At 50.1% G+C, this 26,217-nt stretch overlaps 1 protein-coding gene across 1 annotated transcript; it reads left to right on the top strand.

Annotated features, from left to right (window-relative positions):
- The first annotated feature begins 11,746 nt into the window (after window positions 1–11,746).
- Window positions 11,747–17,691, top strand: LOC144726412 (protein Tob1-like). Its single transcript, XM_078605098.1, has 3 exons — window positions 11,747–11,859; window positions 14,098–14,668; window positions 16,012–17,691. Exons 2-3 carry the CDS (start codon window positions 14,336–14,338, stop codon window positions 16,687–16,689), a joined length of 1,011 nt encoding a protein of 336 aa, XP_078461224.1. The 5' UTR covers window positions 11,747–11,859; window positions 14,098–14,335; the 3' UTR covers window positions 16,690–17,691.
- Window positions 17,692–26,217: the final 8,526 nt, after the last annotated feature.

Raw genomic sequence — 26,217 nt, forward strand, 5'->3', positions numbered from 1 at the left:
GTTGTGGTGGTGGTGGTGGTGGTGACGACGACGATAATCCTGCGGGCCGAACAACACACGCTAACAGCCCGAAAACACATCACAAAGCTACGCAGGAAAGGCCGTGACGCCATTCGCTTAATTGTACTAATTTGTGCATTTTCCCAGCCCCCTGCACCGATTACAGAGAGGCTGTCTGTGTGTGTGTGTCATGAAATGCAGCTTGTGAATTAGAGGTATACACCGCAGCAGACCAAGTGCAATTGATATGAACTGTAAATCTGTAGAAAACGCCGCTGACGTTCAATATCGTGCCAACTTTTTAGACTTTATAATAATGTATTATTTCGAAGGGGGGCAGGAATGGGGGGAGGGGGGGTCAGGTCAGGCCTCCAGCCCCTCCTCCACCCACCCCTGCCGACGATGTGACGGTGCTGTTGTGGGTTTACTCGCCAACACACAACCCGTGAGTGCTTAAGTAGAAACTAATTTGGCACATTCTGTTTACGTGACAAACCTTACTAATTTCGCCGTGTCGGGTGGCGGCGGGTTTAACGACGCGTTTATATTTACGCGATCTAACCCAAGCAAAAACAACCTTTTATCGTGGATAGTATTGGGTCGCGAAAGCACTGCGCGTTGAAAGGTGCTGCCTGTACTCAGGACAAACTCCAGCACATTGACTGCATGCATCAGGAGAGCACACACACGCGGCGGCGGCACCATGATGCCCACCTGTGATTGAGTGTTTTAATTCACAGCTGTGTCCCACGGGGTGGGTATGGAGGGGGGGGGGGTGAATGGGGTTTTAGGGGTGGGTGGTGAGTGTGGTGGTACAGCTGGATTAATTTTAGTCACGTGTTCAGCGCTGAGTAAGAAGCACCTGGTGTTTCTCCACGGCAGTTTGGCACGGCCTAAAAAAACACAACGCACCGCCCAAGGTCTGACGCCGCGGGTGCTAAAAATATGTTTATTTATTACAACTTATTTTAACGTTTCTTCATGTGACCTTTGATCCACAGAATAGACGGGGGGGGGGGGCAGCATTTCCCTACTCGCTCTACCGCTGAGAGGTATGCTCGCTGTTTGACTGGCCAGACCGATGTTTAATTCCCATCGCCGGGAAGTTAGCCAGAATTTAGCGCAGGAACAAAAGTAACCAGATGGGTCTTTGTATGTAGTCATCGTTGACGGTCTAAGGGCATCAACCCTCACTGTACTTGAAGACCAAATTTAATCATTCGTCAGTCTGTTTGAGTTCTCTATGTAGACTCCATGGCTGTCTTTGTAAGTACGTTTGGGTCTCTTGCTGCGAGTCCGTGGGTCTGTATGTGACTGTGGGGGTCTCTGTGCGAGTCGTTGGGTCTCTGTGTGAGTCTATGGGTCTTTATGTGACTGTGGGTGTCTCTGTGTGAGTCGTTGGGTCTCTTGCTGCGAGTCCGTGGGTCTTTATGTAACTTTGGGGGTCTCTATGTGAGTCTATGGGTCTGTATGTGACTGTGGAGGTCTCTCTATGAGTCTTTGGGTCTCTCTGTGAGTCTATGGGTCTTTATGTGACTGTAGGAGTCTTTGTGTGAGTCGTTGGGTCTCTGTGTGAGTCGTTGGGTCTCTGTGTGAGTCGTTGGGTCTCTGTGTGAGTCTATGGGTCTCCAGCACACACATTCTGTATACTCGTGCGGTCGCATTCAGTACCCTTGTTCAGTAGGAAATCACTCAGTCCCCTCAGATGTCCCTTCCTCCAGTCATCTGAGCTGTTGACTCCCTGCTCCAGTTTTTAGTTCAGGCTCAAACCCATATTTTCAATTCCATGTCAGACCTCCTCATTCTCTCTAAATATAACGTAAACATTCCCACTTTCTGTGCCGTGTCTTCAGATGCAGTCACATTTAGACACAATATAAATCCACATCGTATCACACGGAGACCCATCGACTAACATAAAGGCCCACAGACTCACACAAAGACCCGTAGACTCACATGTAGATCATAGGCCTATGACTGACTTCATCTTGCTTTCTGTAACATGAATATCGCATTGCTGTGCCGGGTCTAGAGATGCGGTCGCACTTCGACAGTGTATAATGCCAAACTGTACCATATTGCATAATATTATCTTTTTAGCCACAGGACAGGGGGGGGGGGGGACTCACTGACGATGCCTCATGTGGGCATCCACGATAATGCGCGAGAGACAGAGTGAGAAACTATAAACAGCTCTTCAAAACTTCTAATTTTATTTTACCAGCTAAGGCCCACTGAGCTATATTGCTCTCTTTCAGAAGAGACCTGGCCACAAATGATAGCTCAACGAAGTGGCTTATCACGTGGAAATATATAGCGGACAAATGCTCTAAACGCGTGATGTTGATTCTAAATGTGGGGGGAAAAATCAAAGGACCCGGAGAAAAATCCACGCGACCATGGGGAAAGAGACACGCAAACTCCAAATATACAGCTGGCGTCAGGGTCGGGATCGAACCCATGACCTCCTGTATAGCTGGCGAGGTGGTTAACATCTCCTAGCCACCGTCATGATGATGAGAGAGAGACACGCAAACTCCAAATACACAGAAGGTGTCAGGGTCAGGATCGAACCCACAACCTCTTGCATACTAGGCGAGATAGTCAACATCTCCTCGCCACCGTGGTGCCTGCCAGACACTGCCCGCCTATCTCCTTACCAACACCGGCCCGCCTTTTAAGGGCATGCAGACGATGCTTTGCCCAGTCACCCATTACAATTCACCCAGCCCTAAGTACTTACACTAGCGTTTGTATTTTAATTATATTTAATCATAATTATTACATCCCTTTAACAGCACGCTGTCGCTCGTGGGAGTTGTTTGACCAGACTTCACCACACTGGTCAATGTGAAGAGGTCAAAGGTTGTCGACATTGGCTGGCCCGGGGGGAGGGGGGCCAGGGAGAATGTTGTCTGAGACTTGGTTCAGATCTCACTCCCCTGTAAACAAGGTCAGGTCACCTGGTTCATCGTGGTTGTTTAACGACACTTCAACCCAGTGTCGGATTAAGCTAGTGCGGGGTCTGTAGCATATGTTATGAAGGGGCCCTAAATAAAAAACAACACGTAAATATTAAAACACAGATTTTTTTTACTTGCATAGTAAAGTAATTGTATTTTTTCATTTGCTGTACACCCAGATAATATAACAAATCGCTAACCTCAAACACCGCAGTCGTTCGTAAAAGTTTAAGGCGGTATAGTACTATAGTAATAGAGCAAGTGCAGAATCACTGAACCGGAATTCTTAGCTTGAAAGCGTTTAGCGCGGGGCCCTTGAAAGTGCGGTGCCCGTAGCTACTACATGTGTAGTAGCTACTTGTGCTACTAGTTTAATCCGCCACTGATCACAACCACGGTGGTCCAGGGTGAGTTGGTGAATTGGGCAGGTTCGTCCGGGACTGCTTCTTGGCGTCGCTCGCCTCTGATCGAACTCCACGTCGCCGGGGTTCATTGCAGCCATCGCTGCAGATTTTGTTTTGTTCGCAGGCTATTTTATTAATCATCTACAGCTGCCGGCGTGCGTGCAGCGGTCAAAAAGCGTCTGACGGGGCAAGGTGGCAGTGCCTGGGAAAAAAAGCGGGTGGCCTGACTTTTGACAAGAGGCTGCGTTTGAAGGGTCTCTCTCAGCTGGTTAAATAAAGGGCTTCATTCAGTTCATTCGTTGATTGATTTTTCCGCTTGAGGGCAAAATGTGAGGCCGATAACTTCTCGGATGGTGCGGCTTTTAAACTCGAATTTCAGTCTTAACTCGAGTTAACTGTTTTTTCGTGTCGCTGCAGCCCCTTTGCTTCCTCGCATTTTACACTTGACAAGTTCTATCAGAACTTCACCCGAGATGTTAACGTTGTTTGTACAGGAGCCGCCCAATGCGACGGTATGCAATAAAATAAAAACACGGCCTGGTAAACAGGATGCCTGGCCGGCCTTATTTATTCACGCGTAGTATTTGTTGTTCATTATAATATTATTGCATAAGTGCAGTGCTTGCACCCACTGTGTATTATGTCCAGTATATATATTTTTTTACTGCAATAACCAGGGCAGGTTTTGGAAATATTTGTTCGTACCGAAGGCCTAAAACGACTTTCAAATAATATTCTTTGGGTCATACGGTAAAGTCACGTAGATGGTTCAAAGAAAATAACAAAAAACTACGACGTTTCGATCACAACACAAGCGATCGTCCTTCTGATGATGATCGCTTGTGTTGTGATCGAAACGTCGTATTTTTTTGTTATTTTCTTTGAACCATCTACCTAACTTTACCGAAAGACCCAAAGAATATGAATTCCTGCAGTCACGAAAGCTTTAAGTCGCGACTTTCAAATAACTTTTGCGGGCGACACACACGTTAACGCGCACACCTCGGTGGTTATCGAGTAAAGGAATGCCAAATATCTAACTTGGGCTTACCTTTACAGGTAACCGAGCGTTGCAGCTAAAGTTAGAAGCACAGGGTGGGTGAGTTGCCACGTTGGAAATGTGTCACCTCCCACTCTACTACTTGGGGTGCCACGGTGGCGAGATGTTAACTTCCTCGCCTGCTGTGCAAGGAGGTCGTCGGTTCGATCCCGATCCCGATCCGACAGCTGTACATTTGGAGTTTGCATGTCTCTCTCCCCGTGGTCGCGTGGATTTTTCTCCGGGTCCTCCGATTTCCCCCTCCACATTTCGAAACACGCTTTTAGAGTATGTGGCCGCTGCTATACATTTCCGCATGATAAGAGAAGCCACTTTCGTTGAGCTATCATTTGTGGCCAGGTCGCTTCTGAAAAAAATCTACACAGCTCAGTGGGTGGAAATTATTTTTTAAAAATCAAATAACTCGATTGAATTCCTTCCAGTCACCAATACGAATCCTTTACGGGGCAGTTTCAAAGTGGTGGGCCCGCTCGTTGCCTTTGGACCGTTATGAATTTAAGTGGTGGCCCACGGACTGTGAGACGTTTTTACACGCTTTCATTTAACTCACTCTGTCAACTCACTGATGAGTTGATGAGTTAATGATGACGTCACCCTGCTGCTGCTCTATATAAGACCGGGAGCCAGAGCAGAGCCTCACCATTCTGGCGAATTGCCCGATGATGCTGGATTCAATTACCAGCGAAACGTCGCACTCAAAAACTTGTAAATGTTGTGGTTTCACGCTTCAACACACCGGTGGGCTAAAGCAGTGAACTATTTGTCTTTTGTCAACGTGACACTTTTTTTGCTGATTGGCCGTGTCGGGTGGTGGAGGGTTACGACACATTTATAAATAACGCGATCTAAACCCAAAAACGTTGATTATGAATAATATTGGTCGCGAAAGCCTACGTGTTAAACTCACCCTGTCTGTTGGTGTATCCTCAAATCTTGTAACTCAATTTTAACCCACTTCCCAATGTGGTATCGACTGCAAACTTGGTATACTTATGTCATACTGATGACAATACTATATTCTATCATAAAAAATAAAATATTTGTAAACATTATTTTTTATATCTTATGTTTCGGCTTGGGTCTAATTTTCCACGATCAACTGACGTTGGCTGTAATTGGCCACAGTCCCTGACGTTATGGCAAGCTTCGGGGCCACTTCCTGGAGTCGTGGAGTTCTTCCATTACTAGGACAGTTCATAAAAGCGTATTTAAAAAAAGAGTTATTTTTTAAATATTACTTATTTTGTTTGTTTACCCACTGGCCGTACAGGACTGGGGTGCTGACAACAGAACTGTTTGGATGGGGTGGAAAGATTTAAACCACCTTTGACTTCCTCCCTTTTGGTAAAGTTTTGAAGAAAATAAAAAGAAACAAGCTATGCACGTGGACTCTAGACTCGTGTTTAATCATGTGGCGAGAATTGGCTAACATCACATTGTGGTGTACAAAGTCTTTTTTTTCTCAATAAAAAAGGGGAACAAGGGAAGGATAATAAGGCGCCTTGAGACGTCGAGTGAGAGGCGCCTTGCCAGTGTAAATGTCGTTACAGCACAGTATTTTATTAATTGGAGTTAACAAAAGGTGGTCAGGCTTTCAAGCGCGCAACAATTTGCGTGAACGACGACGACGAGGACATGTATCTGTTCTCATTTTTTTTCATCATCGAGAATTTACTTGAAGCTTCCGTGACTCTTCTTGGTTTTTTCGGTGAAGTCACGTAGAAGGGAAATAATAAAATAATAAAAATGAAACATAATAAAATACAATTCTCACGACGTTCCGGCCACAACGCAAGCAGCCGTCCTCAGGTGAAGAACAGGTCTGTCGGAAAGACAGCGTCCGAATGAACACCACCAAGCTTGGAAGCGTATATGGTGTTCATTCAGACGCTGTCTTTCCGACAGCCCTGTTCTTCACCTGAGGACGGCTGCTTGCGTTGTGGCCGAAACGTCGTGAGAATTGTATTTTATTATATTTTATTTTTATTATTTCCCTTCTACATGACTTTAACGAAAGAACCAAGAAGATGAATCCCTGCAGTCACGAAAGCTTTAAATCGAAAAAGCTTCCGTGACTGTTGGAATTCATATTCTTTGGGTCTTTCGGTAAAGTGACGTAGATAGGTTCAAAAAATGAACAATAAACGACGACGTTTCGATCGCAACACAACAGCTTCGCCTTTAGTGGCTTTCCCGACCTTCTTTTCCCACCTGATGACGACCGCTTGTGTTGCGATTGAAACGTCGTCGTTTTTTTTTGTTATTTTCTTTGAACCTATCTTGCGTGACTTTACCGAAAGACCCAAAGAATAGGAATTCCTGCAGTCACGAAAGCTTCAAGTCAAGATTTAGAGGAGAGAGAGAGAGAGGACGGGGGGGTGTGCGGTGGGCATGCCCACGCGTGCCTCGGCGCGTCAGGGGCGAGGTTTGCCGCATCAGGGCATGGCTTGGGCCACACAGAGTGGAAGATGGGGGGGGGTACACGGGTGGTGGTGGGGGGGCACGTAAGGTGAGGGAGGGGGTACGGGTGGGGCCACAATAAAAAATGGGGGGGGGGCCGGGTTGACTGGAGTGGTGGGGGCACATCGAGTGTGGGGGGCTGCGGGAGTCGGGGGGCACCTGGGGGTTGGCACGGATCATGGGGAAATTGGGGGGGGCAGGGAGATGCAGATATCGTGGTCGGGGGGAGTGCTTAGGGACGGGCAATTCTAATGGTAATAATAATGCAGATCAAGTTGTGTAGTTTGAGTTTGAATGTTTGTTTAATTCATATTGTACCAGCAATAGCCCAAGCACAAACCCAAAATATCCGTCCCGATTTAAAGAGCCACAGCGGTGGAGTCCGTCCCAAGCGTAACGGTCAGTGTGGTCCCCAGCGGATAGGCAAATCCCCGGTCAGCCGATAACATCAAAGCAGTTCTCTTCCCGCGCGTTCTGCATCGCGCACAATGCTCTCCGCCTTAGAATTCACTCCTCCGATCGTCAATATTCCCACACGCTCATAAACTCATGCGCGATACAAGAAACGTGTCAACTCTTTATTCATTGCAACTATGAGAGCGCCGCTGATTTCAGGTCGCTTGATGTTTTGCACCTTCGGGTCTGTGCTCATAGCACTGGACGTGAACGGGGTTCAGTGTGGGATTGAGACTGTCGAGAAATATGGGATGCCGACGATTTGACAGCAGACGCTCATGGAAACACACAAGACCCTTACAGAGACATGCAGACACTAGCAGAGACGCTCGAGGGAGACGTGAAGACTCATAGAAACATGTCGACGCAGAAACGTGCAGGCACTCGTACACATACTCGTACACATTCCGAGACACATGGAGAGACTCGGAGACACGTAGACACTTGGAGACGCATCGAAACACACAGATACTCACGATGGACCAATCCCCCCCCCCCACCCCTCCACCACCCCCAATTACAAAACCATTTCACTGCAGAGGGTTCAATTCACGTGCCACACCAGAGTCAGGACCTAATTTGGAGGAGCCCTTGACAGCCGCACGTACAACCGCGGCCTTTAAATGAGAATAAAGCGAGCGGCTCCTGCGTCAGAGCGAGCAAGCATGGGGTTGGGTGGGGGGGGTCAAGGTCTCACTGGGGTTGTGGGAGGAGGAAGAGAGGAGTGCTGGGGGGGGGTAATCTTGGGGGGGGGGGGTCCCCCCTTCTGACCTTGTACACGGGGGGCAAGTGTGGAAATCGTTAAAAAAAATTGGGAATCCTTCAAATTACGAGCCTCTCCACCAATTTTTGTATTTGTGCCCCTTGTGTGGCGGAGGGCGTTGGGAAATGAGGAATGACTCAGGGAGGAGAGTCTCCTGCACAAAGGGAGGCCTGGGACTATGCGCAGTGTGTGCGCAAAGAAGAGAGATGTAATACAATTATACAATGCAGGCTTCGTTTTTATTCAATATTTTTTTTGCAACCCTTTGTCAGTCCAATGCTGGATGCAGGCCTCCCCCACGCCGACCCTGGTGTTATTTAACGCAGTGCCCCTAAGCAGCGGTGCCACGTGTCCTCTCTAATAAGACTTCTAATTGCAAAAGAGCGCAAGCCACACACTCCTTGATGGTACGTCTTGGCCGAACATCCCGATTATTATTGTTATTACTTACTTCAGGAAGCCTTGCAGGAGTTGGCGGGAGGAACACAAGTTGAGCAATAGGATGACGGAAAACCTGGGTAGGGAGTTACATGAGACAAATGAGGCCATTTACACCATTGGTACCTAATTTTGGCAGTAAAAAATATGATAATTGGTTTTTTACCCTTTTATCTGGCAACAAAACTGACACCTTTTTACGAGGAGTCATGTTTGCATAGACCACAATACCTGCAGTCATAATGCAAACAAAAAACACAACTCTGATAATGTATGCACTGTCCTTGAAGTTGAGTATGGGAGCTGGGGGTAAATGCTTACCCCGAGCTCTCATACTCTGATGGTGCATTGTCTTTGAGTTGTGCGCCTTTTGGCGTCATCTGGTCCAACACCATGTGAGACTAGGCTCTAAAGAAAGCTGTCTCGGGTGTGGACCAATCAACTTCAGGTACAGTGCATACATTATCAGAGTTGTGTTTTTTGTTTGCATTATGACTGCAGGTATTGTGGTCTATGCAAACATGACTCCTCGTAAAAAAGGTGTCAGTTTTGTTGCCAGATAAAAGGGTAAAAAACCAATTAACAAATGAGGCACACCACAGATGTGGTGTGATGAGATCAATCGAGATGACATTGTCGAGGGAGGCAGCCAAAGGCAGAAGGAGGAGCCAAGGACTCAGCAATGTTTGCAATAATACTGTACCTCTTTTTTTCCACTGTAAAACCGAACCATGCCAGCATTGGGCCATCTCAGTACGGGTTTGTTTGTTTTTTCCACTGGGCTCTTTGCTGAGCCTCAACGAGGGATCTGAATCTGGCTCGGGTCCAAACAGGCCAACGTCGGGACTGATGACGTGTTGATTGTGTGTGATGTCAGTATTTAACATTGTGAGGAAGAATAAGAACGTGGCATCACTACATCACATCAGCTCTACTTCTGCTGTGAAAAAAAAACTACTTGAGTAGCACAACTGCGGAGACGCCACGTTGTTGTTTTTCCCACTGCAGAAGCCGAGCCGAGCCAACCCACTGCTGTCAACACGCAATGAAAGAGTGGCATTTAGATGAATTGTAAATGCTGTGGGTTTGAAGTAATTGGCATGCTTTGTTTACGAGACAAACCTTACTAATTAGCCGTGTCGGGTGGTGGCGGGTTTAATGACACATTTATATTTACTCGATTTAACCCCCCCCCTCCCAAAAAAATACGTTTATTATGCGTGTAGATGAAGTTTCGTGGCTGATACAACAGAAGAGCGAAAATGATTATCCTCACCCCCCTGGCCCTGCTACAGATTCCGATTTAGTTTGATTCCAGGCTAGAGATTCACGGCTTTGGTTCCGGCTCGGCAAATTAGCAAGTGGAACTATCGCCCCATACCGTGAAGGCCCTTTGCCGCTGGCACAGCACTGATGTGGCAAGTGGAAATAAAACAAAATTGCTCTGATAAAGTGGATGTACTAATTCCAGACATGAGTGGGCTGCGTGAAAGAAGGAAAAAAACACCTCGAGTGGAATTTTCCCTTTCATTTACCATTTAAAGCCAGCGGAGCAATGGCAGAGAGAGAGAGAAAAATACATCGCTTACAGGATTTTGTTGTTGTTGTCGTACAACCTACCGGATAAAGGGCAGTGGAAGATAATGAAAATGCGGCTGTGAAATGTCCGAGTGTTATTGGGAGGCGTGTGAAGGATGCGTCTTCGTGTACAGACAGCCGCCACGTGGCGTGTTGTTTGCGATGCACAGCTGATAGTTGCTGTACAGTCACGCTTGCTTCTGGACGGCTGCCGCGGTCAGGGGAGGGGAGAGTTGGGTTTTATTGTCCCCATGTCGTATGCATGCCACATGTGGTATCCACAAGCCCTTTCTCAATCCACTGCTAGATGACGGGGAGGGAGGCGGGTTCTGCCCGCGCCGTGCGGGTCATTGTTGGTAATGGTGGTGGGTGGGGAGGAAGAGTTACATTGGTCATACTTCACCAATTTTGTCAATGCTGATGGACCATGTAATAATCGTGCACAATTAATGTCACGGTATAAATAATAAGGGATGGGTAAGTTAATGGGGGGGGGGGGGTGGTGAGAAGCGCGGGTGTGGAAACAGCATCAGCAGCAGACGCGCAAGCAATAATAATAGTTATATATAAAACAAAAATAATTTAATAAATCGTGATTTTAAAGCACCCTCCACGTTCTTCCAACTCAGCCCCGGGCGACCCTGGCCAGGGCAAAGGTGTTTGGTGGAGCCGTGACGTCACGCGACCAGCTGTTCGCGTGACGTCAGAGGGCGGCTGGTGATGGACGCGCGTGCGCGTGGGGTTTTTTTTTTAATACATTTTTGTATTTTTTATTTCTGTATTTTTTAAGCCTTTTTTTTGCCGCGTTAGCCTTTTACGTTTGCGTTTTTAGTTTCGTTTTTTCATTCGCCTAAGATTTCCCTGCGGTGTTTACGAGTTGGTTTTGTTGTTATTTTTTTCCACAACCCAAGCTGAAATTAATGAATGAAATGACCGCGCCTACCCCTACCATCGCCCACCCTTCCATAGCCCCCCCCTCCCCTCATAACGACTCCTCCCACTGCCAACGCTGGCCAATGGGAGACACCGACGCTCGCCGCCTGCGGCCAATGGGCGTTGACCCGCGTGCTATTTTTAGCTGTTGCCGGGTGACGACGACGACCGGCAGCGCCGCGGCGCGGATATCTCGCCGACTTGTAACTTTCCGCTCCGCAAAAAAAAAACAACCTTCACCTTAAAAAAAAAGATAAAACCAACGGATTCCGTTTATCAGCTTCAAATTATCATGAAGCAAATATGATTTGGAAAAAAAAGAAGTCTCGCAAAAACACGCGGAAAATCCTATGCCTTAAAAGCATCGCGGGGATTACTTTTTTTCCCCCCTCTCATAACGCCGCTTTGGAAGCTCGGCTCCACCCCACGCCCCACGTCAGCGGGCACGCCCCCTTCGGCGTCGTCAGCTTCGGGCTGTATAATGATAAAAAAGTAGTGCCGGAGTTTTGGTTGGTTGGTGGGTGGGATGCGGCGGCGGCGGGGGGGGGCGGTGGGGGGCGGTGGGGGGCGGGCGGGCGGGGGGGGAAGTCGAGTGCGTGGGGAATGTGGCGCGGAGGAATCCGGGCGGGCGGGCGGGCGAGCGGCACCGCCCCCCACCGCGGTATAAAAGCGCGGTGGCGCGCGCCGCCTCGCGCACTCCTGCTCCCCCCCCCACTCCCGCGTGGCGCGCGCGGGAATGAGACGCGGCGCGCGACGGTTGCCGTGACCCCTTCCCCCCCGCTGCGTGCCGAGCAAGCGCCTGAGGTAAAAACCCAGGCACCCACCACTAACACTAACAACATCACCAACAACGGAGACATCGACAGACGTCGTATTAACACCGGCGGAGACTTGGGTTTGTTTTGCGTTTTTAAAAAACTAAAAAAATGCCCGTTGATTTAAGAGATTAAATGCGAACGATTTAATCGGCGAGAGGACTGAGGGCTTTTAAAGGGGTTTGGGGGCTGGCACAACGCCGCCGCCTCATCATCATCGACCGTCCGACTTTGAATAGTGACCTACTTGCCTGACCTGACAGCGGTCTCGACTGACTGTGTGCGACTCAAGTTGTGGACTCGGCTGGACGAATGCGATCGTCGTTGTGTTGCGAGGAGCGAACGTCGCCATCTCGCGTGGTAACAACAACCACCACCACCACCACGGCCGGCAGCCTTCCCCGCTACTCGGCAACAACCTCCCCCCTCCGCAAACGTCGTGAGAAGGAGAAGAATAAATGAGCGAGGGTCGTGTAAGTTAAATACGATTGTAGGGGGGGGGGGGTGAGTAGCCAATATGTATAGCGATAAAATTAATATTTAATTCGGCTACGGTTCGATTAATCTCGGGGCGTCTTCTGCTGTGGATTCGGGTCAAGTTTACCCCTCGAGGTGGGTTTTGACTGCGTGGCGTTTTCCGAGGGTGGATTTCTCATTGCCCCTCCTCCCCTCTTCGTCTGCTGTAAATCGCACGGTGATTGCGAGTGGCTCCCACCAACACCACCATCATCACCACCACCACAGGTTGTTTATTACCTCGGGCTGGGGGCGGTTAAATCGTGGTAAAACTCTGCGAGGGTGAACACAAGGTGGTGGTTTTGCGGCGGGTGTTGGTGATGTGGCAGTAATTGCGCCGCGTCACTGGGTGGTGTAGAGATGTGATGGAGGAGGAGGAGGAGTGAGAGGAAGACGCCGCCCCGGCTAGAATTGCCCTTTGCAAGGGGGACGTCGTCGTCGTCGTCATGTGGAGATCTCGAATACAACGCGGATTTTAATTTATTTTTAAAATAATAATCGTTTTGTTAACTAAAAAAATCCATCCCCGATGCTCGCATTTAAACGCGGCGACGCAAAAAGTCCCCGACGACGATGCCGATTTTTGTTGTTGTCGCCGCCTTATTTGCTTTCCTTCAAAACGAATCTCGTGAAAAGTGAAAATGACCTTTTTAGTAGAGGAATAGGGGAGAGGAGGAGGGGGAGGTCGCCTCTTGCGTAATAGAGGACGTGGAGGTCACGGCCGCAAACGTGCGCACACCCCCACCACCACCACCCACGGCTTTCACTCACCCATTTGTTCTCTCTCTCTCGACCTTGTTTTGTCGCCGTGTGTGTTTCTGTATAAGCCCTGGCCTTACTTTTATATAAAAGGGTAGAATAGTGCCGTCGTCACCCACCCCCCCCTACTCCTCTTATACCTCCACCCCCACCGTGGTCGTGTGAAGGACGAGCAACCACCGTCGTCACTAGGTGGGGTGTGTGGGCAGGGTCGGGCAGCGATGTGTGTGTTGCGATGATGATGATGATACCCTCCTCCACATTAACACGGATTTACGCCTAATTAAACCGCACGAGAGGCAGCGTGCGCATTCCGTCAAGTGCGTAAGTGCGTGTGGGGTTTTTTCGTCGTTGTGTTGAGAATTTAAACTTTAATTGAGGGACAATTTAACCTACGCCATTTACCTCCACATTAACTCGAAATGGCGGCGTTTAAACGCCCCCCCCCCCGCGCAGCTGTTATGAAAAAACCGCGGATTCGGCGTCATTCCTGCTGATGCCTTTTAAATAACGGAGTTATTTTGCCTCACTTATCAAGCCCCCCCCCTCATTATTGTCTCTGTGATTTTTTAAAGGGTATTGGTGGGGGGAGTTTGTGAGGTGGGTGAGTGGTGGTGGTGATGGGTGTTGAGGTTTCTTTTTTGGCACCTGCATGGTACAATGGTGCGATTGTAACCCACCCCCCCTCCCCACGAAAGAGAGGGGCTCACTGGGAGGCCTCATGACCGCGCTCAGTTGGCCGCATTATTACTGCGCGCCGCCACCACGGCCCGTCAGCTGGTTTTTGTGGGGGCCCCCCACCACACTTCGAAAAGAATGCAGCGTCTAAGCGGGATTGTGTTGAATGTTTTAGAATGCGCACGCGTGTTGCGCAGTTTTTTGTATGTGTGCACCGCTGACGTGCGCAATTTTTTCTCTGCCCCACCTCCCATGTGTCTGTGTGTCCGCGCAGGGCCAAGTACTTAAGAAAGGCACTGCCTGCTATTTTTTTATAGAAACGATTCCACTGCCGGCGAGAAACGGATAAAAAGAAAAGCAATATAAATATTAACTATTTCTACACAAAGCCTGAAAACGCTATAACAAAAGCCTCCAGTTAACCAAAAAAAAAATTATCACGTTATACTGATAAGCAAATAAACATTTGAAACGACCAGTAAAGCAAAAAAAGGACTAAAAAACATTAAGCCATGCAGTTGGAGATCCAAGTGGCACTCAATTTCATCATCTCGTACCTGTACAACAAGCTACCACGACGGCGAGTGAACATCTTCGGGGAGGAGCTGGAGAGGCTGCTACGGGAGAAGTACCGCGGCCACTGGTACCCGGAGAAGCCATACAAGGGCTCGGGCTACCGCTGCGTGCACGTGGGCGAGGGTGCCGTGGATCCCATCATCGAGCGGGCAGCCCGCGAGAGCGGCCTGGCTCTCGCCGACGTGCGCACCAACCTCCCCGGCGAGCTGAGCGTGTGGATCGACCCGGCCGAGGTGTCCTACCAGATCGGCGAGAAAGGCCCAGTCAAGGTAATTCCCCCTCGAGGTCTTTGTACCTTGCTGCCTCCCCCCCCCCCCACTGGGGAGCACTTGAGGCCCACGCAGCCATTTATTTGTACCCCCCCCCCCCCACTTATCCTGCCCGCATCTCTTGCCATTAACCCGACTGACTTAATGCAAGTGCTGAGGTACAATAACATTACTAAAGGAATAAAAAAAAGACCGCTTAATGGACTTCGAGTTGGTAACCACGTTTAAGGCATTTAATTAGAAGGAAAAAACGCATTACTTCCCACGTGAATTATTAATGCAGCCTCTTAAGAGAAAATGTAAAGTAGGCTTATGATTTAGGCAAAGGCCCTTCAAAGTCAAATGAAACCCTGAAAGACCTTGGCCCATTGTCACTGTAAAGAGAGGCTATTGCCCACAGTGTTTGGCTGTATATATATTTGTCACGAGGTGGTGTAAGTGATGGGAGGTATTGGGTTTTTTTATTTGCATAATATTTGCACATTTTCCAAATACGCACGTGGACACATATATTGACACAGCCGTCGTAACTCCTGGGTAGTATGCAGTTGTAGGATGGACATCCTGAATGTCCCCCAGTGCAAGAGAGGCAATGCTAAAATTGAACACGTTGCAAGTCTGTGCTCGCGAGCAGTTGGCAACACTTGTACTCAACCAAAATGCAAGCCGTGAGAAAGCGCAAACGCAGGGAATACGTTAAACGCATTAGGTTTGGGGTTTGCACAAACAAACCCACACGTCGGCCGAGCGTGTACCGGCACGTAAAATGGCAGCCCCGTAGGTTGTTTTCAGACCCGACTTGCGTGCGTGTGTGCGTGGTTTGCGGCAGAAAAACGTGGGCAGGGCTGGCTGGCAAGGGGTGGTGGTGGGGGGGGGCTTCTGTGTATTGATTACAGTGGAAATTTCCATATGGCGGCCAAGCACGGCACTACTCGGACAATTTCACTCGGTTGATGATGGTGCTTCTGCCGCTGTTGCACATATAAGGCCACGTACTAAAGTAGAAATGGACACTGGAAATGAATAGTACATTTCGAGAAGTGCCTGCGTGCAGAGCGTGCATTTAAATTTGAGCTTGAGACGCACGAGTGTGCCAACAGTATTGCAATCTGTTTTTAGTAATGGGCGTTGCTAAAATAAACCTGCTGGTGGTTTTCCTATTTCCTGTGCTGGTGGTGTGTGACGGGCACCTGTTTGTCATTGCGTTACCAGCAGTTTAGATCTTCATACCATGCACCATTTAACCAACTGCAAATAGATGCGGTCGTGTTCAGTACATTGATGCACTTTCACCTGTCACACGCAGTGACTAATAATACCGTTTTCCCATCTTCCACCGTCAGGTTCTCTACGTGGAGGAGGGAGGGGAGACATCGGGTGACCTGGACAAGGAGGTCATCAAGAGCAGCTTTAACCCAGAGGCCCAGGTCTTCCTGCCCGTGGGGAACACCGCCAATAATGGCAGCGGAGGACCCCCGGGGGATGCGGGTGGCACAGGGGCCCCCGGTGTGGGAGGAGGGTCCTCCCACTCGGCGTCGCCGTCCCCGCCGTCCGTGAGCCCCACGTTCTTGCCACGCGCCAGCACACAGCCGCTCACCTTCACCACGGCCGCCTTCGCCGCCACCAAGTTCGGCTCCACCAAGATGAAGTCAAGCGGACGGCGTGGCGGTTCGCCGGCCCAAGGCCCACCAGGGATGGGCAGGCCCCACCGCCCCATCGGCACCCCCGCACTCTACGGAGGCCAGCCCAAGTCGCCCAACGGCACCAGCGGGCCCTACTCGCCGCCGGCTGCCAGTGGCGCGAAGGATGTGCTCTTCCCCGGCCTGCAGGGCCTGGCCCCATTGTTGGGCTGCGAGGCACCGTTTTCGCCCAGCCCCGCCACTTTCGGCACTGCGTTCGACCTCTTCCCAGCGTTCGGGCCGCTGGCTGATAAGCCGTCCTTTCTGGAGGGAATCGGCCTTAACCTCGGCCCCCTGCCCTACTCTGCCCAGCCCCTGCAGCCTGTCATAATGGCGAGCTAGGCTGCCCGAGATCCTCTTAATGTACACACCCACACATGCGCAGGGGGTTAGGGGGAGCTTAAAGAGGCGCACAAACGTTACTGCCATGTGTTTGCGCTGAGATGTGTAAAAAAAAAATTGGGCCCCACACATTTGGGCTCGGCTTTGCTCTTTGCGTGCAAGCAACTGGCTTAAGTCCACGGGACAGAAGTCGGGCCAAAAGTTAAGCCCATATATCAACTGTGTGACGCCACATTGGCACACTTGTTTGGATGTCAAAAAATACATATGCTGCTCTTCTGTAATTAAAAAAATATATTTTTTCTTTTTTTCTTTTGGTTTAACTTTTGGCCAAACTCGTACGACAGGGAGCAGCTGAGCCGGTCGGTCGCGTCCCCCCCCACCCCCCACCCCCCGAGGAGGAGTAGGAGACAAGATGTGTGTGCCTCGATGCCTGCAGCTGGTGTAGAGCAAGGCCGGGCACGTGAATGTATCCCGTGTTGAGCCCTCCGTGGCTGTTTGCCACCAGGAAAGCCATGTGTGTGCCACCTTTCCTGCAAAGGGGATGGGTGATGGGAGAGTTGTGGGGGGGGGGTGACTGACTTGGCAAGGTGATCCAGTAGAGTATATATGTCGTGACTGAATGTATATGGAAAAGGAATCGGCACTAATGCAAAGAAAGACGAGTTTGTGGGTCTATTTAAGAAGTTAAAACATAAAAAAGAAAAGAAAAAACTAAAAAAAATTGCACAGTTAATTTATTACCCTGTTTCTACGACACGAGAGAACATATTGTTTCTAAGTGGCATTATTGTTTATATCTTTTCTACCTAAGCGATGCTCAGATTGTCACAGCTTTAGTTTTTTATGAGTGTAAATCCTGCGCAGGGAGGCACCGGGTCTCCAGCACCATGAAGCCGATGGTGATTCTGTATCAGAGGAGAAAAGATCCCTTGCTTTTTTTGGGAATTATACAGAATTGTATTTTTTTGTTTAAAATTTGCTATATATTCTTGACGACAAGAGATATTTCTATGTGCAATTGTGCAATACATGATCGCATTAATTTATAGTATTGAGTCTGTGTTCTGGGTCGATGAAGGGGTGTAGTTTTATTTACCATGTTTGTATTAAAGAGCATTTAAAAAAAACCACGTCTCTCCTTGGTGTCATTTCTTTTAGCGTGGCGTTATTTTTGCGTTTTACGATTTAGGGTGTGAACATTTCACGTCATGAATTTTTTTTTTAGCTTGACTGCCTCGTTAAAAAGTGTGCTCCAGTGGCTCTCGGGATTGTCACGTCGGGGTGCTTGTGAAATTCCATCTGGCACTGAACGTGCCGTGTTGACATATTTGGTGTTACCGCATATATATATTTGTAATACATTGCGTTGCGGAACGAGCGAATGTACATTGAACTTGCAACAGCTCCCGACCTGTTTCTAAAAAAATATCGCGTAGTTGGTAGTCTTGTAAAGGTCCGTGCGGGTTTTGTGCCCTACGCATTGTGGTACATTCCATTCCTTGTTTGTGTCACGGAAGGTGAGGGCGCGCTGGTCCTGCGTGCTCTGAAAAGGGGCTCTCTGTGGTCTAAAGTCTACAATGACTTACGGCTGTTCTTTAAACAGTAACCGGGTCATATCCTGGAAAAAAAGCTACGTTCTATTTATGTTTTTAGATAAAATATGGCACGGAATACAGCGTCCTGACGAGAGTGGGTGGATATAATTGTAATGGCGTAATAAGCAAACATTACCGACACGGATTTTGATATGTAGGTCTTACGCGGACGTGGAGAATGTCCCAGCTTTGAGTGACCTCTGTTCTGGCCGCTTTTATAGCCCTCGGTAATTGCCGCGCCCATTGCATAATGGTAAAGCTTTAGCAACGTGCTTGAAACATTCGTACAACGCTGTTTCCGTATTGCATTCCTTCCTTGAATGCTTTTGTTTGTCTTGTCTCCATGGTGAACCAAGAACACAGTATAAACCCCGATTACAGGTATTGATTTAAAAACAATGGACATGGTAAGGTAAAGACAAGCCCCCCCTACACTTTCTGCTGTCCAGGTTAACAGCCGATGTCGGTGTATCCCTAATGCTGTGCCATGTTTAGATATAAGCGTCTAAAGGCTACTACGTGCGTAATCGCTACAATGGCGTTTAACCCGTCAACCTCTGCGCCTTCCAGATTATTGTCCTAGCAGCATTTGTTCCAGCAAAGCCCACACGTTGGTTTCAATTTAACCGAGACTCATCAGCGCGGTGTGGCCTGACCCAAGCCATCGCCACCGGATGCCCCAGGATAACGTGACGACCGAAATAGAATTTCGGTAGCGCATGGCAAATGCCAAAGGTGTTTGGTGTGCGTGCGTACGCGCGTGAAGCCTCGTGCTCTGAAAGTAAACAAGTTGACGGGATTGGGAGAGCGCTCGCAATCGTTTCGCGATGAGGTGCGGGGGAGGACTCTACCTAATCGCCAGCCTTTGTCGGGTGCAGCGTCCAAATTTGAGCCCCCCCACCTCCCCCCCCATAGAAAATGGTTCAATCGGTTGGCGATTTTCCACCGCCGCCGTCCTCCCTCGAACCCCCACCGCCGTTCGTCACGCGTCTCCCGCAAACACCGCAAGCTTTGCGTGCGTCAGAAGCGCATCGCCCACCCCGAATGCGGGCGGCATTTTTCGGATGTTTTATCATAAACATAGGGGCGGGGGGTGGGTAGGTGGTGGTTTCTTGAAGCGCCCGGGGCGCTGCGGCTGCGTTTGAGAATCAGCTGTTGGGAGGTCGCGTTCTGGCGTTGCGCGGGTCCCCGCCACGTTCGATACCGGTCACGGAACATTCCGTCCTGTGCTGACTTAGGGGTTAAATTCCAAGCTACGATCTCGTTTGGAGGCTCTGCGCTGCGGGCGTGTGGGCGGGCCGGCGTGTGTGAGTCTGTCTGGTTGCGTGCGTGCGGCTATGCGTGTGCGTGTGTGGGTTTTTAAAAGCACGGTTGCTGAGCGCAGGCCTAAAATCGCAAAGCAGGTGCAAAAAAAACCCAAAGTTTAATACGTGTCTTGAATGGAGTGAGGTTATCAGACCTTGGGGGCAGAGGAAAGACGCTGGAAGTGAATTGCTAAGTCGAGCAGTGCGATGGATAACAGCAGAGACGTGTGTTGCCCTGCCGTGCAGCACCTAACCCTATGCCAGCGGGTGTGGTTCCGGAGATACAAAGGCGACCGTGCGTGCTTCTGGCCACACAGCACGCTGCGGTGTGCTGTGGGCCGTCCCTAACAGGTGCTCGCTAATCGCACTCGCCCCCTACAACTCGTGACAAAATGAGGAGCGGGCGGGTGGTTATTTTTACGTGCGCAGTGCTTGCTGCTCAGTGTATGCGCACGCGGGCTGTTAGTGTTTTTGTCTCTTCTCACGTGCCCGGCCAACCACACACAATACGGCTCGGCTGTTGCTCCGGCGAATGTAGCCGTACAACGCACGCGTGGCTCACTCGTAGTTTGTCCTCGGAGCCGTTTTGTGATGAGCTCGCAACTCCTCCCGATTGGTCCCCCCCCCACCTCCACTTTCTCCACCTCCTCGAGGCTGTCGGATCTCGCGTGGTGGACGTATTCTGGCCCAGCTGCATGAGCGGGGAGGTCGACACGAAGGGGTGGACACGAAGGGGAGGAGGAGTTCACGGTTCCATCACGTCTGGTCATGGTGGTCAACTGTGAAGCCCGGCTGGCATTGTGCCGTGCAAGTTTCCGCGTGATTTAGCGTCGGTCAAGCGTAACGCGCGAGCCGATGTCCATTGTTTACTGTACTTTGTTATATCGTCACGTGATGCCAGGTGGCCAAGAGATGACAGAGCAAATGGTTTAATCCATCCGTGCGGAGCTGTGTTAAATCTCCACGTTCGGAGCTGTCCTCTTGTCCCGAGAGATGGCAGCACTATACATCGACTGAATCAATCTGCACGGAGTTGTGTTAAATCCATCTGTGCAGAGTTTTGGTTTCACCGCCAAGAGAGATGGCAGTCGAGGAAATGCTTTTATATCCGTCTGTGCGGATCATCGTTGAATCCATCTGTACAGAGTTTTGGTTTCACCGCCAAGAGAGATGGCAATCGAGGAAATGCTTTTATATCCGTCTGTGCGGATCATCGTTGAATCCATCTGTGCGGAGTTTTGCTGTACTTCCCCATTACAGTCTTCTTATCAGTTGATTGATCTTCCAGACGTTTGTTAGCCGGCAGCAGCAGCAGCAGCATCAGCGGCCCATTCTCAAAGCACGCACATCTCTGGACCGGTTTCAATCTCCCAGGGTCGCATCAGCAGGGCGAGATAGCGTGAACAAATACGACTGGCTCGGCAATTATTATTTTTAGCAAAGAGCAACCCCCCCCCCCCTCCTCTTAGGGTTGGGGCCTCGGTGATAAATTGCTATCTTTGTGGTTCCCTGGAGAATTCACAACGTCACATTGGGTGGATATTGTGTAATGCGCTGTGAGAGATTTGCGATAGGGCCTCAGCACCGGCGCGCAACGTGCTCTGCTCGTTAATTAGGCCAATTACCAATCTCGCCCGCTCGTTCGTGCGGCGTGGGGGGTTGTGGGGAAAGGAAGAAGGTGGAGGTGGGGGTAGCGTGGGATTATCCGTGAGCCGGGTGTGCACGTGTTATAGCAATTAACAACAACAAAAAACATTTTTTTCTGGCCTGGACTTTTGCAGCTGTTTTAGACTAATTTCAGGGTGCCGATTCCAAATCTGATCTCAGATTTGCTCTAGCACATCTCATTTTTATGCTTTCGGCATACCCCATTTTCATTGATTTTACCCGAAATTAACTCTGTCACTTATGATTGCAAGTTGTTGCGAGTCAGTGACTGCTTTAGTGTTAAAATATGGTGCTGTATTTTTAGGATAGTGTGTTTATAATATCATTGTATGTAGATATCCACATTTATTTAATATTTTTCTTCTGCAGTTTTTATTGAAAATGCAATATTTGATATCTCAAAAACCTGATGTGATAGACAAAAACTGATGCCAGATTTGGAATCAGCACATTAAAACCGTTGGAATACATTATGCCAGAAAAAGTGTGTTGACCAGTGTTATCATCGATCAGGCAACATCCACTCAGTACAGTGACTGAAGATCTCACACCATGACCCCCCCACCACCACCTACGATCACCTCCGGTTATCTCAACCCCCCAACGGCCCACCCCACGCCGACAATTCCTAAGCAATCCGCCCGTGTTGTGAAGACTCTGCCCACGCCGTGTCGGCCAACCAATGGGGTATGTTGACCGTATTATCACCACGCTTGGCAGTGCGGGTTTGATGAAACGGTGGTGGGGATGGGATGGGATGGGGTGGCAGGGGGGGGGGTGCTGAACCGTTCCTAATATCACTCGCCGCTGATGTTGTGATGGCCATGGGCGGGAATTGAATTCGGGTCGCCAGATGATTCACGGCACGTGGCGCGCTGCCCAAAATTTTGCCAAATGCAGCAAGCAGACTTTCGGGACCAATATCAGTCATGACAAAGTGACAACCTTACTGCTTGGCTGTGTCGGGATCTAATTTTTCCAGATTTGAAATATGCCCGACGCGAATTACTCGATTGGGATGGGACATTGCAATCATCGCCTCCCCTACCAGCAGACGAAATGCCCGATTGCAGACCAGGTGCTGAGTCGCCTTGTGCTGCACAGGGACATCTGGCACTGGGGGTGCCCTTTCAAATGTGTCTTCAGATGGTATGTAAATCGCTCTCGAGACGCTCTGCTTTATATTTAAAAAAATGATGATCCCGATTAACCACTGTGCCACAATTCCACCGCATGTTGGTGTACAGAAGAACTCACTAGTGGTCCAACCATGGCCGGAATATGTCCGGAGTTGTGGATAAAAAAAAACGAATTACAAGCAACATACGTTCATCGTGTTCGGTCGTTCGTCAGTCCACCGCTGGATGAAAGCATCATCAAGCCTTATCGCTCTGTGGCGATTGTTTTGACCACACTTCCCCCACGCTGGTCCGTGTGCGTTGGTTGAAAGGTTTCAGTCAGGACCGGGTCGAATATCACTCGTCGCTGGTGCGTGCTGTGGCCGAAATTGCAGGGTTCAATGGCTCATTGTGCTACCAACCACTGCGCCACCGCTCTCCTCGTCGTACAACATACCGTGCACTAATGGGAAGCAAAATCGATGCTTAAACGCGCAATTTAATGTATATGTTTATTGCGGTGCTGGTCCATTTGGAGCCCGAAGCAGAAATTCTTTTTTGGGGTGTGGGTGCGTGTGGCTTCTTTTCAATTCATGAAATCCTCGTGGAACGATGGAACAGATGTGGAGAATATAGACACGCCTAGCGAGATTCAGAGAAATGTAGATAGCTATGGATTGAAGAGATGTAGACACCAAGATAGAGATGAGAGAGAGAGAGAGAGATATACATGTTACATTTTACCAGGATCTGAATTCCGAGCTGATATTCGATGCACCCTCTTATTTCGTCAATGATCCCGGGATCCCTTGAGTCACTTGGTGGGGGGGGGGGGAGTCACACGCTTTTTGCTTCGTTCCCTTTTTGTACCTCGTGCCGTACGCGTTATGAGTCGATTTTGAATCAATGCGATGTTCGTGACGTGTCCCCATATTGATCCTCACAGCATCCACAGCCAGCATCTCAGCAACCCCACGGCCGGCGCGTTCCGCCCACACTGCTCGGGTTGGTCCTGTGATGTTACTAATAGCCCTACCGCCGCCTTCATCATCATCAGCAGCAGCATCAGCGGCAGCAGCAGCGGCAGGCCTTGGCCGATCCACTGCTGGACGAAATCCTCTTCACGACAACGACGCCACCCCCCCTCGCGGTTGACGCCCTTTCATTTCACCCAAGCAGACAGACCCTCAAGGCGTGTTTCAGGAGCGGTCCTGCTTACACGAGGATGTTTGACGCGGGCTCCACTAATAGCGGTGCTGGGCAGCACTTTCCTTAATTATTTGTGCAGCTTTTTTTTTGGACGGTGTGGGGGGGGGGAAAGTGAGGGGCGGAACTGTTCGGGATAAAAATAAACTTTAGTGGGGGGTGGGGGGGGGTCCACCTGCTCGTGGCTTCAGTTCGGGGGGTGGGGGGAGGGTCCCACTTTCTGTTGTTGTTGTTGTCGTGGCTACATTTACATCGTCTCTGTGGCCGGGTCAACGATCACACACTCGCGCGCGCCCACCCCAGCCCACCCCAGCCCACACGGTACCACCCCTCGCAGCTGCTTGCGGCTCCACGTGTCGCGTGACAGGCCACGCGCTCATCAGAGGACAACCCCCACCCCTCCCCAACACCCCCCCCCTTCCCCCCCCCCCGATGCTGCTGCTACTGCTGTAGCTGCTTCGATGGCAGCAGTAACAGCAGCTCACCACCACCACCAGCAGCAGCCCTCCAATTTGAATCGCCGCGTCACAAAGGAAGGAAGCCAACGAACACAGCCCTGCCGCCCGCTCGCCCGTCAACGCCGCCGCACTGCAGCATTCGCTCCTCGCTCTCTTCAGGGAGATGAATCGACGGCAGTGTCGGATGAAACTAGTGCGGGGCCTGTAGCATCTGTTATAAAGGGGCCCTAAATAAAACAAATCTGAAATAAAAATAACTTGCACAGTAAAGTAATTGTATTTTTTCATTTGCTATACAGCCGGATAATACGACAAATCGCTAACCTTAAAACACCCAGTCGTTCGTAAAAGTAGAAGGCGGTATAGTACTGTAGTAATAGAGCAAGTGCAGAATCACTGAACCGGAGTTGATAGCTTGAAAGCATTTAGCGCGGGGCCCTTGAAAGTGCGGCGCCCGTAGCGTGCGTAGCTACTTTTGCTACGAGGATAATTTGGCACTGATCGACAGAATTCGCCAGGAGGAGGAGGAACCACGGACGAGCTTGGCAAGGCGACAGCGGCAGCAGCAGCAGCAGCCACGATCGGCGAGGAACCGGTGCGACCGACAATTGGCCCAACCTCTTGCGATCCTCTTCATGTAATCGAGTTGTTATCGGCGGACAGTTGACGATCGTTTGTATACGCGCGGGTGGGATGGAAACCCCGGTGCGCCCGGAGAAAACTGACGCGCGCGAGGGAGAAACGCTCGATCCCGTTCAGACGGAAACAGGTGGAGTCCACGTTTTTTGCTGTTGCAGGCACTGCATTCTTCCTGGCGGAGTCGGGAAGGGAGTTTCCCAACCTCGGTGCCATCCGTTGCGAGGCAGGTAGCGATCAATCGAAGGCAAGCGTCGAATCACGCGCGCGAGATTGAATCGTTTCGAACAATTTCCTTGGCGCCCTGCGACTTCCACGAATAAGGCACACGGCCCCGGCTCCGTAATCGGTGAGACGGGGGGGGGGGACACGCATCTCATTTGAGGTCCTATTTTTAGCACAGAGCTTTAGTTTGGACCGGCCAATTTTTTTTTTAAATCCCACCTCTCACCGAATCTTTCGACGTGACAGGCGACAGACACACAGTCACGATTTACAGGCCGTTCTGTACGCCGGGTTACTATCCGACACTTAACGCCTCCGAAACGCCGTGGTGCCGATAGGATTCGCCAGGCATTTGGGCCGAACGTTTGTCCACTTCATTGGGGGAAGGGAGGGACATGACCGGATGACGTTCAGCAGGGAAGAAAAAAAACCTCACCGTCAGTGAGAATATCACGTAAAGGCTGGCAATGTCACATTTCATCCCGTCAATCTGTACCAATGTTAATCATGGCCACGGTAAAACCCTTCACATGTATGTGGGTTGCATTTCTTTCGCGCCGTACGTAGCCAACCGTGCAAATCGGAGGTTCGGAACCCTTTTGCGTGAATTATGTTCGCAACGGGAACCCGTGTTTAACTCACGATGCCACGGTGGTGATGGTGTGTGTGGTGATAGTGGTGGTCTATGTGTGGTAGTGGTGGTGGTGGTGGTGTGTGTGTGGTGATAGTGGTGGTCTATGTGTGGTAGTGGTGGTGGTGGTGGCGGTGGTGTGTGTGTGGTGGCGGTAGTGTGTGTGTGTGGTGGTAGTGGTGGTCTATGTGTGGTAGTGGTGGTGGCGGTGGTGTGTGTGTGTGGTGGTGGTGATCTGTGTGTGGTAGTGGTGGTAGCGGTAGTGTGTGTGTGTGGTGGTAGTGGTGGTCTATGTGTGGTAGTGGTGTGTGTGGTGGTCGTGGTGGTGATCTGTGTGTGGTAGTGGTGGTAGCGGTAGTGTGTGTGTGTGGTGGTAGTGGTGGTCTATGTGTGGTAGTGGTGTGTGTGGTGGTCGTGGTGGTGATCTGTGTGTGGTAGTGGTGGTGGCGGTAGTGTGTGTGTGGTGGTAGTGGTGGTCTATGTGTGGTAGTGGTGTGTGTGGTGGTCGTGGTGGTGATTTGTGTGTGGTAGTGGTGGTAGCGGTGTGTGTGTGTGGTGGTAGTGGTGGTCTATGTGTGGTAGTGGTGTGTGTGGTGGTCGTGGTGGTGATCTGTGTGTGGTAGTGGTGGTGGCGGTAGTGTGTGTGTGGTGGTAGTGGTGGTCTATGTGTGGTAGTGGTGTGTG

This window comes from Lampetra planeri, chromosome 23, assembly GCF_965212315.1.
Source record: "Lampetra planeri chromosome 23, kcLamPlan1.2.h2, whole genome shotgun sequence".
Lineage (NCBI taxonomy): Eukaryota > Metazoa > Chordata > Hyperoartia > Petromyzontiformes > Petromyzontidae > Lampetra > Lampetra planeri.

Coding starts and splice junctions, on each gene's coding strand:
- LOC144726412 (XM_078605098.1), top strand. CDS start 14,336: ATGCAGTTGGAGATCCAAGTGGCACTCAATTTCATCATCTCGTACCTG. Junction 14,669..16,011: donor GCGAGAAAGGCCCAGTCAAG/GTAATTCCCCCT, acceptor TTCCACCGTCAG/GTTCTCTACGTGGAGGAGGG.